At 55.6% G+C, this 12,382-nt stretch overlaps 1 protein-coding gene across 1 annotated transcript; it reads right to left on the bottom strand.

The window, feature by feature from the left end:
* Window positions 1-510: 510 nt before the first annotated feature.
* On the bottom strand, window positions 511-11,881 carry LOC127567134 (butyrophilin subfamily 1 member A1-like). Its single transcript, XM_052009828.1, has 4 exons — window positions 11,291-11,881; window positions 10,048-10,383; window positions 8,125-8,472; window positions 511-7,493 (listed from the first exon to the last, which is right to left on the bottom strand). Exons 1-4 carry the CDS (start codon window positions 11,349-11,351, stop codon window positions 7,210-7,212), a joined length of 1,029 nt encoding a protein of 342 aa, XP_051865788.1. The 5' UTR covers window positions 11,352-11,881; the 3' UTR covers window positions 511-7,209.
* Between the last annotated feature and the right edge of the window lie 501 nt (window positions 11,882-12,382).

A 12,382-nucleotide genomic window follows, 5' to 3' on the forward strand; every position in this document is an offset into this window, starting at 1 on the left:
GAGGGAGGTGGGGAGAGGGGACAGAGGGTGGGGTCTGGATCAGTAAACAGAGAACAGCAGGGAGCCGGGGCTGAGCCCCGACTCACCACCGGTCTGGCCCCCAACCCCAGCGTCCAATCCCGTTCCGGCGTCAGTAGTTGAGGAAGGCTGGGAGGGTCCCGGAGAGGGTGCAGAAGGTCCTGGGACAAGAGGAGCCGAGTTTGTTCCCCCTGTGCCAGGGAAGGTGGTGAGGGGTCTGGGGGGGGTGGGAGGCACGATGGGGGTGGAGAAGGGGTTGGATTGAGGGAAGGGGTTCCCATCAGCGGACGGGTCCGGGGGCAGTTCTGGGCTGTGCCCGTGACATGCTGTCAATGAGGTGCAGATCGTCAGTGTCCCTCCATCTCCAGGGAGGGGTCAGAACCGGTGGGGGGGAGTGTGTCGGTCGGTGGTCTGTTCAATCAAAGACCCCACTTTTATTTCAAAAATATATTTTTATTTATGAATAAAGTTTATAAAGAGGAAGAACACGATGCAAAAACAGAAGCTTAACATTCACATCTGTACATTCAGTGGTGTGAACCATAAGGAGAGAGAAAAACACACACACATATCACCATTGCCACTTCTGTGGCCCCCTGAGGTGATGCCCCTTTCATTGTTCGAGGGGCTCCCCCCCACCCGACTCTGCCCCTCCATGTGTGGCAGCGGAAGGAGCCCAGACTGTGGTCCTTCCCCAAAGAGCCTGTGCATTGGCTGCGCCCAGCTTCAGTGCGTCCCTCTGCACGCACTCCTGCAGCCGGGACTATGCCAGTCCCCAGCGTTCCCTTATGGAGGTCTCGCTGTGCTGGGAGACCAACAAGTTTCGGGCAGATCAAAGGACGTCCTCCACCCAGTTGATGACCTTCCAGCAGCTCCTGATGTCTGTCTTGGTGTGTGTCCCCAGGAACAGCCTGGAGATCAGAGAGTCCTCTGTCACACAGCTGCTGGGGATGAACTGGGACACGACCCCTCGCATCCTTCTCCGCACCCTCTCAGCAAATCCACAGTCTGCAAAGAGGTGGGTGACTGTCTCCTCCCCACCGCAGCCGTCCCGAGGGCAGTGTGCATTGGGGGTGATGTGTCGTCTGTAGAGGAAGGCTCTGACTGGGAGGGCACCTCTCACCACCAGCCAAGCCAGGTCTCTGTGCTTGTTGGTCAGATCTGGCGATGAGGAGTTCTGCCATATGGTTTGGAGCGTTTGCTCCGGGAACAATCCCACACATTGCATAGTGTCCCTGTCCCCCAGTGTCTGAAGTACATTCCGTGCTGACCACTGCCTGATGGACTTGTGGTCAAAGGAAGAAATCTTCCATAAAGGACGGGTGGTACTGCAATGTCCAGCAGACTGGGACGTTATGCGGTAGAGGGGCCAGGCCTGCCTTCCGCAGCACCGGGTTCGGGTAGAACATCAGCACGTACTGACACTTGGTGCCCACATGCTTGGGGTCCACACACCGGCTGTTACAGCCACACATGAAGGTGGTCATCAGGATGAGGGCAACGTTGGGTACACTTTTGCCCCCATTCTCAGAGGACTTGTGCAGCGTGACCTGTTGGACTCACTCCATCTTGGACCCCCAGATAAACTGGAAGATCTCCCAGGAGATTGCTGAGGCAGAGGAGCGGGGAACAGGCCACACCTGCGCCAGGTACAGCAGCCCTGAGAGCACATCGCACCTGATGACCAAGTTCTTCCCAGTTATTGACCAGAGAACGCCATGTCCACAGATCCAATTTCTGTTTGACCTAATCCGCTCCAGCCAATTCTTGTTACATGCCTCAGCCCCTCCGAACCAGACCCCCGGCACCTTCAGGCAGTCAGGCCTGACGGTAAGGGGGACATTGGATTGGTCGGGCCAATTGCTGAAGAGCACGGCCTCGATCCTCCTGCGGTTGGCTCTGGCCCCCGATGCCAACTCGAACTGGTCGCAGATGCTGATCGATCTGTGAAGTGACCGTGGGTCGGGTGGAGGAGCTGCCTGTTTGAGACGGCGGAGGAGGAACGCTGTCCGGTGGAGCTGCAGAACTCTCCCCCGCAGCGCTGTGGAGCACCCAGAACACTCGGGCCGACGAGGAGGGTGGAGCGGAGGCCAAAGTCAGGTCAGCCACGGACTCGGTTGTGGAGCACACCCCCACCGCCTGCAGTGGCCGGACTGCGTCCCTCCCTCACTGTGTGACTCCCTCCATGTCTCAGTGCCGGCCCCTCGCTCTGCCCGTGTTGGTGGCGCCTTTCACTCCGTGTCCCTCGCCTTCCCCCTTCCCTCTCCCTCCTGATACGACTGGAAAGTGATGTCCCACCTCTTGTACCCAATGTGCCGACCTGCCGCATCACGGACACCCCCCCGATCTCTCTTCCCCGTGGACTGCGCCCTCAGGTTTACACTGCACTTTCTCCCTCTCCCTCTCCAAACGTAACACTCCACACCTACCACCATCAAACTTCACCTGCCTGTCTCCGTGGCCTGTTACAGTCCCGCTCTCCCTTCACCACACGCCAGGCTTTGTGTCAACTCAGTTGTCAGCCAGGTACAAATAGAGTCAGACGGCACAGAAACCGGCCCAACTCGCCCATGCTGACCGAGGACTTCCTGAGCTCGTCCCATTTGCCCGCGTTTGGCCCATATCCCTCTTTCCTATCCATTTACCTGTTAAATGTTCTAATTATACCCATCTCGACCACTCCCTCTGGCAGCTTGTTCCACACATTGACCACCCTCTGGGTGGAAAAATCTGCACCTCAGGTCCCCTTTAAATTTTTCCCCTCTCACCCTAAACCTGTGCCCTCTGGTTTTAGACTCCCTGACCCTGGGGAGAAGACGTGGCCATTGATCTCATCGATGGCCTCCTGATTTTTAAGATGCATCAACCTCTATAAGGTCACCCCTCAGCCTCCTTCATTCCAGAGGGAAAACAGCCCTAGTCCCTCCAGATAACTCAAGCCCTCCGGTCCTGGTAACAACCTCCTGAACCTTTTCTACATCCTTCCTCTATACTGAACCGCTCACAGTGCTCCGTGCGGTCTCACCAACGCCTTGTACAGCTGTAATGTGACGTCCCAACTCAGTGCCCCAACCAGTGAAGGCCAGCGTGCCAGACACCACCTTCACCTAACCTGTCAACCTGTGTCTCCACTTTCAGGGAACTAGGTACCTGCCACCCTTTGTACCCCCAGTACATCGCTGCTGAAATAAGATGGCCAAAACTGTGCGTTGTCTTCCAGCCGTGATCTCATCCTACAATCTCCTGTCCATGTTCCCGCTCTCCAGCGGCTCCCACTCACTCACTGACCAGCTAACCCCGTTTACAGCTTCTCCCGTGGTCACCCCGGCTTTACCCTGTCAGAGACACCCCACCCGCCCCACAGCTGAGCCTTCCTCTCTCTCCTGCCCAGTTCTAAGCAAAGGTCTTCAGCCTGAAACATTTCCTCTGTTTCTCTTCCCACAGACACCGCCTGACCACCTGAGTGGTTCCAGTATTTCCAGCTTTGGGTTTAGATCTGCATCTAGTGCAGTGTTTTTGCTGTTTACACCATAGCATACTTATTAACTTGGCTTGCTGAAGGCATTTCATGAATTCAAAGTCATTGCATAATGACTGAAGTGTTAAATCTTGTGCACAGGCTTAAGGAGCGAGAGAGAGTGTTAAGATTTAAGGGGGACCTGAGTGGCAACTTTTTCACACACAGGGTGGTGGGTGTGTGCAAAAATTTGTCAGAGGAAGTGGCAGGTGGGGTAGTGCCCGTACTTAAGGACGAGATCAGGACGATAGTGAGAGACGATACAGGTCTAAGGAGCAGAATGTTGGCAGGCATGGTAGTGTAGCAGTTAGCGTGACGCTATTCCAGCGCCAGCGACCGGGTTCAATTCCGGCCGCCGTCTGTAAGAAGTTTGTACATTCTCCCCGTGTCTGCGTGGGTTTCCTCCGGGTGCTCCGGTTTCCTCCCACATTTCAAAGACGTACGGGTTAGGAAGTTGTGGGCATGCTATGTTGGCGCTGGAAGCGTGGCGACACTTGCGGGCTGCCCCCAGAACACTCTACGCAAAAGATGCATTTCACTGTGTGTTTCCATGTACATGTGACTAATAAAGAGATCTCATTATCTATGTTGAGTCTATCTGGGTAGAGATTAGGAACAGTAAAAGGGAAAAAAATCACTGGTGGGAGTTGTCTCTGGGCCAGCGGATAATAACATTACAGTGGCACAGGCAGGAAACCAAGAAATATCTGATGCATGTCAGAATGGAACGGCAGTTGTCATGGGGGACTTCAACTTCCACATAGACTGGGAGAATCAAGTTGGTTGAGGCAGTCTTGAGGAGGCCTTCATAGAATGCACCTGTGACAGCTTTTTTGAACAGCAGGTTAGTGAACCTACAAGGGTCCTGCGCAATGAGACGGGTAAAATTAACCATCTTGTAGTTAGGGAAAGAGTGATCACAGTGTGATTGAATTTCTCACACAAATGGAGGGCGCAATAGTTCGATCTAAAACCAGTGTATTCTGCCTAAACAAAGGAGACGACACGGGACGAGGGAGGAGTTGGCCAGCGTAGACCGGGAACACAGGCTGTGTGGTGGGACAGTTGAGGGACAGTGGACGACTTGCAGAGAGATTTCTCACGGCGCTCGACAAAAGTATATTCCAGTTAAAAACGAGGACAGTGAGGGTGGGGAGAGCCAGCCGCCGATAACTGAGGAAATACAAGAAGGCATCAAGCTAAAAGCTCGTGTACGAAGTCACCAAGAGTAGTGGGAAACTGGAAGATTGAGAAAAGCAACAAAGAACCATTAAGCCAGCAATAAGGAAAGGGAAGCTAGATTATGGAAGTAAACCAGCACAAAATATAAAAAGGTACCAGAAGTTTTTACAATTATATAAAGTGGGAAAGGGCGGCTAAAGTGAACGTAGGTCCCTTGGAAGTTGAGACGGGGGAATTAATGCTGGGTAATGTGGAGATGGCCGAGGCCTTGAACGACTATTTTGTGTCTGTCTTCACGGTGGAGGACACATCTAACCTGCCAAAGAGATGCTGTGGATGCGATGGGAGGTGAGGAGCTCGATACAATCGCTGTCACTGAAGAGGTAGTGATGTGCAAACTAGTGGGCCTGAAGGTAGACAAGTCCCCTGGTCCTGATGGGATGCATCCCAGGGTACTGAAAGAAATGGCGGAGGTTATAGTGGAGACGTTTGTGATAATTTACCAAAATTCTCTGGACTCTGGGCAGGTCCCGGCAGATTAGAAGACGGCGAATGTCACGCCACTGTTTAAAAAAGGATGTAGGCAAAAGGCAGGTAACTACAGGCCAGTTAGCTCAACGTCTGTCGTCGGGAAAATGCTTGAAGCTCTCATTAAGGAAGAAATAGCGAGACATCAGATAGAAGTGGTTCCATCAGGCAGACACAGCATGGATTCAGGAAGGGCAGGGCCTGTCTGACAAACTTACTGGATAGAGGGGAACAGGTGGATGTTGTGGGTATCCAGAAGGTGTTCGATAAGGTGCCGCATAAAAGACTTATCCATAAGATAAGGATGCATGGAGCTGGGGGTAATGTATTCGCATGGATAGAGGATTGGTTACCCAATAGAAGGCAGAGAGTTGGGATAAATGGGTGTTCCTCTGGTTGGCAATCAGTGGTGAGCGGGGTGCCACAGGGGTCGGTGCTGGGCCCACAACTGTTTACGATAAACATTAACGATTTGGACGAGGGGGCCGAGTGTAACGTGTCTAAGTTTGCTGATGACACTAAACTGAGTGGAAAAGCAAATCGTACAGAGGATGCGGAGAGTCTGCGGAGAGATATGGACAGGTTCAGTGAGTGGGCGAGGGTCTGGCGGATGGAGCACAATGTTGGTAAATGTGAGGTCATCCACTTTGGAAGGAAAAACAGAAGATCAGATTTTTATTGAAATGGTGACAGATTGCAGCGTGCTGTCGTGCTGAGGGAGCTGGGAGTGCTTGTGTGTGAATGGCAAAAGGTCGGTTTGCAGGTACAACAGGTTATCGAGAAGGCAGTTGGAATGTTGGCCATTGCTGGAGGGACTGAGTTTAAGAGCAGGGAGGTTATGCTGCAACTGTACAGGGTACTGGTGAGGCCGCACCTGGAGTACTGCGTTCAGCTCTGGGCTCCTTACTTGAGGAAAGATATACTGGCTTTGGAGGTGGTGCAGAGGAGGTTCACCAGGTTGTTTCCGGAGATGAGGGGGTTATTCTGTGAGGAGAGATTGAGTCGCCTGGGACTATACTCGCTGGAATTCAGAAGAATGAGAGGGGATCTTGTATATAAAATTATGAAAGGGATAAGATAGAGGCAGGAAGGTTGTTTCCACTGGTTGGTGAGACTAGAACTAGGGGACACGGCCTCAAGATTCGGGGGAGTAGATTTAGGACGGAGATGAGGGGGATCTGCTTTTCCCAGAGAGCAGTGAATCTGTGGAATTCTCTGCCCAGGGAAGCAGTAGAGGCTGCCTCATTGAATATATTTAAGACACAAGTAGATAGATTTTTGCACAGTAGGGGAATTCAGGGTTATGGGGAAAAGGCAGGTAGGTGGGGCTGAGTCCACGGCCAGATCAGCCGCGATCTTATCGAATGGCGGAGGATGCTCGACGGGCCAGGTGGCCTCCTCCTGCTCCTGCTTCTTATGTTACTGTTGTCGGGCACTTTGGTGGTGCTGGACTAAAAGATCATTCAGGCTGTTCAATGCTATTCCAGTTAATACTGCAACACTTTAAATTCACTTTACAAAAATAGTTATACAACAGCACAATAAATTTCCCAGTGAAACCAGTTTGGTTGAACGGGTCCGTGGGAAGTGGAGCCCGACTGGATTTCACAGGAAGCTCTGGTGAGCCGGATGTCCAACCACTGGGGACATCCCCTCCCTGTCTCTGTGACCCCCTGCGGCCCCTACACTCCACGAGCGAGTCTACCTGCACTTGTGGTGAGCCAGTGGCGGGGGCTGTGGCATCGCTGGAACAACGACCTGCTCTCTCACTCTGTCCTTTGCTGCCGACTTCGGTTCCGGACGATCCCCGCACCCACGCCCCCTGCCCTCGGTTCGTTCACACCCGTTGTTCCTGGCGAGGGGCCCGGAGCCGAGGACGGCTGCTGACGGTGGTGACTGGGAGGGGGCGTGTCTCTGGTTTTCTCTCTGCCTGCATATCAGCTCCAGAGGGGCTGAGTGGCCTCCTATACTTGCCCAGCAGTCTGAGCGGACAGGGTGGTCTCTCGGCGTGGGCAGCCTCTGCTCTGGCCCACTCCCCTCGATGCCGGCGTCAGCAGGTCCTCCCCTCGTCCCTCGTCCAGCCTCGTGCCCCTGGATCCGGCGAGGCCTCCTTCCTCCCTCCCTCCACTCGAGAAGGGGCTCCCACAGCACCGCATTCGCAGGGAGACCAACGTCAGTAATGCCAACAGGACGGCGGCAGAGAGGAACAGTCCGATCCGCCATTGTGGGCAGCAGGGTGACTGGGAGTCTGCAACAGAGCAAGGGAGAGTCAGGGAGGGAGGGAGAGACAGTGAGAGACAGGAGAGAGAGTCAGAGAGAGAGGGAGTCGGGGAGAGAGAGAGTATGGGAGAGAGTCGGGGAGAGAGAGTCAGAGAGTTGGGGAAGGAGGGAGAGAGTCAGGGACGGTGGGGGAAGAGAGAGGGAGACACGAGAGACTGCGGCTGCTGGATTCTGGAACAACACACAACGTGCTGGGGGAGCTCAGCGGGTCAGGCAGCATCTATGGAGGGAAATGGACAGGCGATGTTTCGGGTCAAGACCCCTCACCCGGAGGGGGGTAGGGGTGGGAAGTCAGAGAGAGGGAAGACAGGTAGGTAGAGGAGGGTGGGAGACCAGGGATGTGGTGGGGGGGGTGCAGAGGGCTGGACGGGGTCACAGGGGGAGGGGTGTAGGGGCCGGAGGGGGTTACAGAGACGGGGAGGGGTGTAGGGGCCGGAGGGGGTTACAGAGACGGGGAGGGGTGTAGGGGCCGGAGGGGGTTACAGAGACGGGGAGGGGTGTAGGCGTCGGAGGGGGTTACAGACGGGGAGGGGGCCGAGCTTCAGTGGGTAGGGGTGTCCGGGCTGGGTCTGGGGGTGCAGAGGGGAGATGGTCCGTACCGTTGACTTGTGGGCAGTGTTCCGGATGGTGCAGCCCATCGGTGCCCCGTGTGGTCTGGTCCGGGCAGCTGGGGTGACCGCTGCGGGTCTGGTTGAGCCGGGGATGGGTGACCACACACCTCAGGTCGGGCACCCAGGACGTGTCCACCTCCAGCCCGCGCTGCAGCCCAAAGGTGCCATCTGCTGCCTGCGACACCTCGGTGGCCTGTGCTGGGCCCGTGTATGCGCTGCCGTTCCCCCAGCACCAGCCCAGCGCCGACTGGGGGAACCCGCCGCTGGACAGGCAGGTCAACTGTGCCCGGCCCCCACCCAGGGGCAAGCAGCTCACCTGCGGCTGGCTGTATGGAGCTGGGGGTGGTGTGGTGGGGGGGGGTAAGGCAATGGATCATAATTAGTTCCTTCATCTGTGTCCCGTCACCGACCGTCCCCACCACCTGTAACCCCCCCACCAACCTGTACCCCCCCCCCCCACCCCCCACCTGTATCATAGAAAACCTACAACACAATTCAGGCCCTTCAGCCCACAAAGCTGTGCCGAACATGTCCCTACCCTAGAAATTACTAGGCTTACCCATAGCCCTCTATTTTTCTCAGCTCCATGTACCTATCCAACAGTCTCTTGAAAGACCCTATCGTATCCGCCTCCACCACCGTTGCCGGCAGCCCATTCCACACACTCACCACTCTCTGAGTAAAAAACTTACCCCTGACATCTCCTCTGTACCTACTCCCTAGCACCTTAAACCTATGTCCTCTTGTGGCCACCATTTCAGCCCTGGGGAAAAGCCTCTGACTATCTACCCTATGAATACCTCTCATCATCTTATACACCTCTATCAGGTCCCTCCCCATCCTCTGTCGCTCCAAGGAGAAAAGGCCGAGTTCCCTCAACCTGCTTTCATAAGGCATGCTCCACATTCCAGGCAGCATCCTAGTAAATCTCCTCTGCACCCTCTCTATGGCTTCCACATCTTTCCTGTAGTGAGGCGACCAGAACTGAGCACAATACTCCAAGTGGGGTCTGACCAGGGACCTATATAGCTGCAACAATACCTCTCGGCTCCTAAATTCAATTCCCCGATTGATGAAGGACAATACACCATATGCCTTCTTAACCACAGAGTCAACCTGCGCAGCCGCTTTGAGCGTCCTATGGACTCGGACCCCAAGATCCCTCTGATCCTCAACACTGCCAAGAGTCCTACCATTAATACTATGTTCTGCCATCATATTTGACCTACCAAAATGAACCACTTCACACTTCTCAGCCCAACTCTGCATCCTATCTATGTCCCGCTGTAACCTCTGACAGTCCTCCAAACTATCACAACACCCCCAACCTACATGTCATCTGCAAACTTACTAACCCACCCCTCCACTTCCTCATCCAGATTGTTTATAAAAATCACAAAGAGCAAGGGTCCCAGTGCAGATCCCTGAGGTACACCACTGGTCACCGACCTCCACTCAGAATACGACCCCTCAACAACCACTCTTTGCCTTCTGTGGGCCAGCCAGTTCTGGATCCACACTGCAATGTCCCCTTGGATCCCATGTCTCCTTACTTTCTCAATAAGCCTTGCATGGGGTACCTTATCAAACGGTTTGCTGAAATCCATATACACTACATCTACTGCTCTCCCTTCATCGATGTGTTTAGTCACATCCTCAAAAAAATTCAATTGGCTCGTAAGGCAGGACCTGCCCTTGACAAAGCCATGCTGACTATTCCTAATCATATTATACCTCTCCAAATATTCCCCACTTGTACCTCCCACCTGTACCTCCCCACGTACTCCCCCCCACCTGTATCCCCCCCCACCTGTACCTCCCCACCTGTACTCCCTCCACCTGTACTTCCCCCACCTGTACTCCCCCCACCTGTACCCCCTTCACCTGTACCCCCTTCACCTGTACCCCCACCTGTGACATTGAGCTGTTGCTCCTGCTGGTTCTTCCACCTTGGGGTGTAGACGATGCACCTGTAGCTGCCCTCATCGTGGGCAGTGACCCCCCGCAGCCGGAGCGAGGCGTCCCCCTGCCCCAGCCGGGACTCGTTGACGGTGGCCCTGCCCCTGAAATGCGCGTCCTGGTGCTCGTCGAGGGCCGATCCTCGGTGGTAGAAGTACGCCACGACGGGACCGGCGGCTCTCCACAGAGTCCACTCTACGCTCAGCTCCCCGTCCCAGCGCTGAGCGAACCGGCAGGTCAGTGTGGTGTCCTCCCCAACCCTGGCGAGGTGGGGCCAGACCAGGGCCACTGGGAACACAGGGAGACCGAGCCTGTCACTGAGATCATCGACTGGGTGAGGTGGCTCTGAATACACCAGTCCCTCAATATCCGACCCCGCTCGCCCTTCACTCCCCGCACCCTTTCCTACCCCTCTCCGTCCAAGTATGGTCAGTAAGTTTTCAGGTGGCACCTGAATCGGTCAGTGTCGGGGACGGTGAAGGTTGTCCCGGGTTCCGATCAGCGGGGGAAGTGGGCAGAGGAAAGGCAGGTGGGAATCTAACTCGAGCAAGTGTGAATCGATGCTTCTTGGGAAGTTAAACCAGGGCAGGACTTACACAGTGAACGGCTGGGCCAGAGAGACCCAGGGGGACAGGTACATCGTGGACACACAGGTAGACGGGGTGGTGAGGAAGGTGTGTTGGGACACAGTGCAGGAGTTGCAAAGTTTACGTTACAAGCTGTTGGTGAGACCGCACTTGGAGCACTGAGTGCTGTTCTGGTCGCCCAGCTACGGGTAGGGCGTGATTACACTGGAAAGGGAGCAGAAGAGGTTCACCAGGATGTTCCCGGGACTGGAGGGCTGGAGTTATACGGAGAGACTGTGCAGGCCGGGACTGTTTTCCCTGGAGTGAAGGAGGCTGAGGGGGGAGGTTTATAAAACCACGAGGGGAGTTGGTCACATCTTTTCCCCAGGGTAGGGGGAGTCTAAAACACAGGTTTAGGGTGAACGTTTTACAGAGGTAGGGGCCAAACGTGGGAAATGGGACTCTCAGGTCGCTGCCCTGGGTCGGTACGGACGAGTTGGGCTGAAGGGCCTGTTTCTGTGCTGTATCGCTCGACGACCCAGTGGGAACCCACTCTCCCCAAACCCGAGAGTAGCTCCCCCCTCCCCTCCCACCCCACCCCACCCCCACCACCACTGTGCCCCCCTTACCTGAGGAAAGCAGGTGCAGAAGCAGGAGAAACTTTTCTGCAGCTCTCTGACCGTTCAGCATTGCCGGCTGCCTGTGGCACTGTCCGAGTGTTGTGGTGGTGAGTGTCTGTCTGGATCTCTCACTCTCTCTCTCTCTCTCACTCTCTCTTGCTCTCTTTCTCTCTCACTCTCTCTCTCTCACTCTCACTCTCTCTCTCTTTCTCTCTTGCTCTTTCTCTCTCATTCTCTCTCGATCTCTCTCACTCTCTCTCTCACTCTCTCTCTCTCTCTCTCTTTCTCTCTCGATCTCTCTCACTCTCTCTCTCTCTCACTCTCTCTCTCTCTCTCTCTCTTTCTCTCTCTCGATCTCTCTCACTCTCTCTCTCTCTCACTCTCTCTCTCTCTCTCTTTCTCTCTCTTGCTCTCTCTCAATCTCTCTCTCTCTTTCTCTCTCTCCCTCTCTCTCTCTCACTCTCTCTCGTTCCTTTTCTCAGTCCTCTCCCCTTCCTCTCTCCCTTATGTCTGAGTTGGCACCTGCTGGTTTATGACCTTCATGTGGAGAGAACTTTCACATTCAGTTGGCTCTTTTACCAGCAGGGAGGCTGTGGGAGAGTTGTGCCGGAGGGAGGGGGGAGCGGTAGAGGGAGGGAAGGGGGGAGAGGGGTGAGGGGGGAGAGGGGGAGGGGAGAGAGGGGGGAGAGAAAGGGGGAGGGGAGAAAGAGGGAGGGGAGGGAGGGGGAGGGGAGAGAGGGGGAGGGGGAGGGAGAGAGGGGAGAGAGGGAGGGAGGAGAGAGAGGGAGGGAGGGGGGAGAGAGGGGGAGAGCGAGGGAGGGGGAGGGGAGAGAGGGGGGAGGGTGAGGGGAGAGAGGGGGAGGGGGAGGGAGAGAGGGGAGAGAGGGAGGGAGAAGGGAGAGAGAGGGAGGGAGGGGGGAGAGAGGGGGAGGGGAGAGAGGGGGAGAGGGAGGGAGGGGGAGGGGAGGGAGGGGGAGGGGAGAGAGGGGGAGAGCGAGGGAGGGGGAGGGGAGAGAGGGGGGAGGGTGAGGGGAGAGAGGGGGAGGGCGAGGGGAGAGAGAGGGAGGGGGAGGGGAGGGAGGGGGAGGGGAGAGGGGAGGG

The sequence above is a fragment of the Pristis pectinata genome, unplaced genomic scaffold (assembly GCF_009764475.1).
Source record: "Pristis pectinata isolate sPriPec2 unplaced genomic scaffold, sPriPec2.1.pri scaffold_130_arrow_ctg1, whole genome shotgun sequence".
Classification (NCBI taxonomy): domain Eukaryota; kingdom Metazoa; phylum Chordata; class Chondrichthyes; order Rhinopristiformes; family Pristidae; genus Pristis; species Pristis pectinata.

Excerpts from the sequence above, each read along its gene's own strand:
- LOC127567134 (XM_052009828.1), bottom strand. The coding sequence starts at position 11,351 with ATGCTGAACGGTCAGAGAGCTGCAGAAAAGTTTCTCCTGCTTCTGCAC. Across the intron at positions 10,384-11,290 it reads TCTGCACCTGCTTTCCTCAG|TGGCCCTGGTCTGGCCCCAC; the intron begins GTAAGGGGGGCA and ends CTGTGTTCCCAG. Across the intron at positions 8,473-10,047 it reads GCAACAGCTCAATGTCACAG|CTCCATACAGCCAGCCGCAG; the intron begins GTGGGGGTACAG and ends CACCACCCCCAG.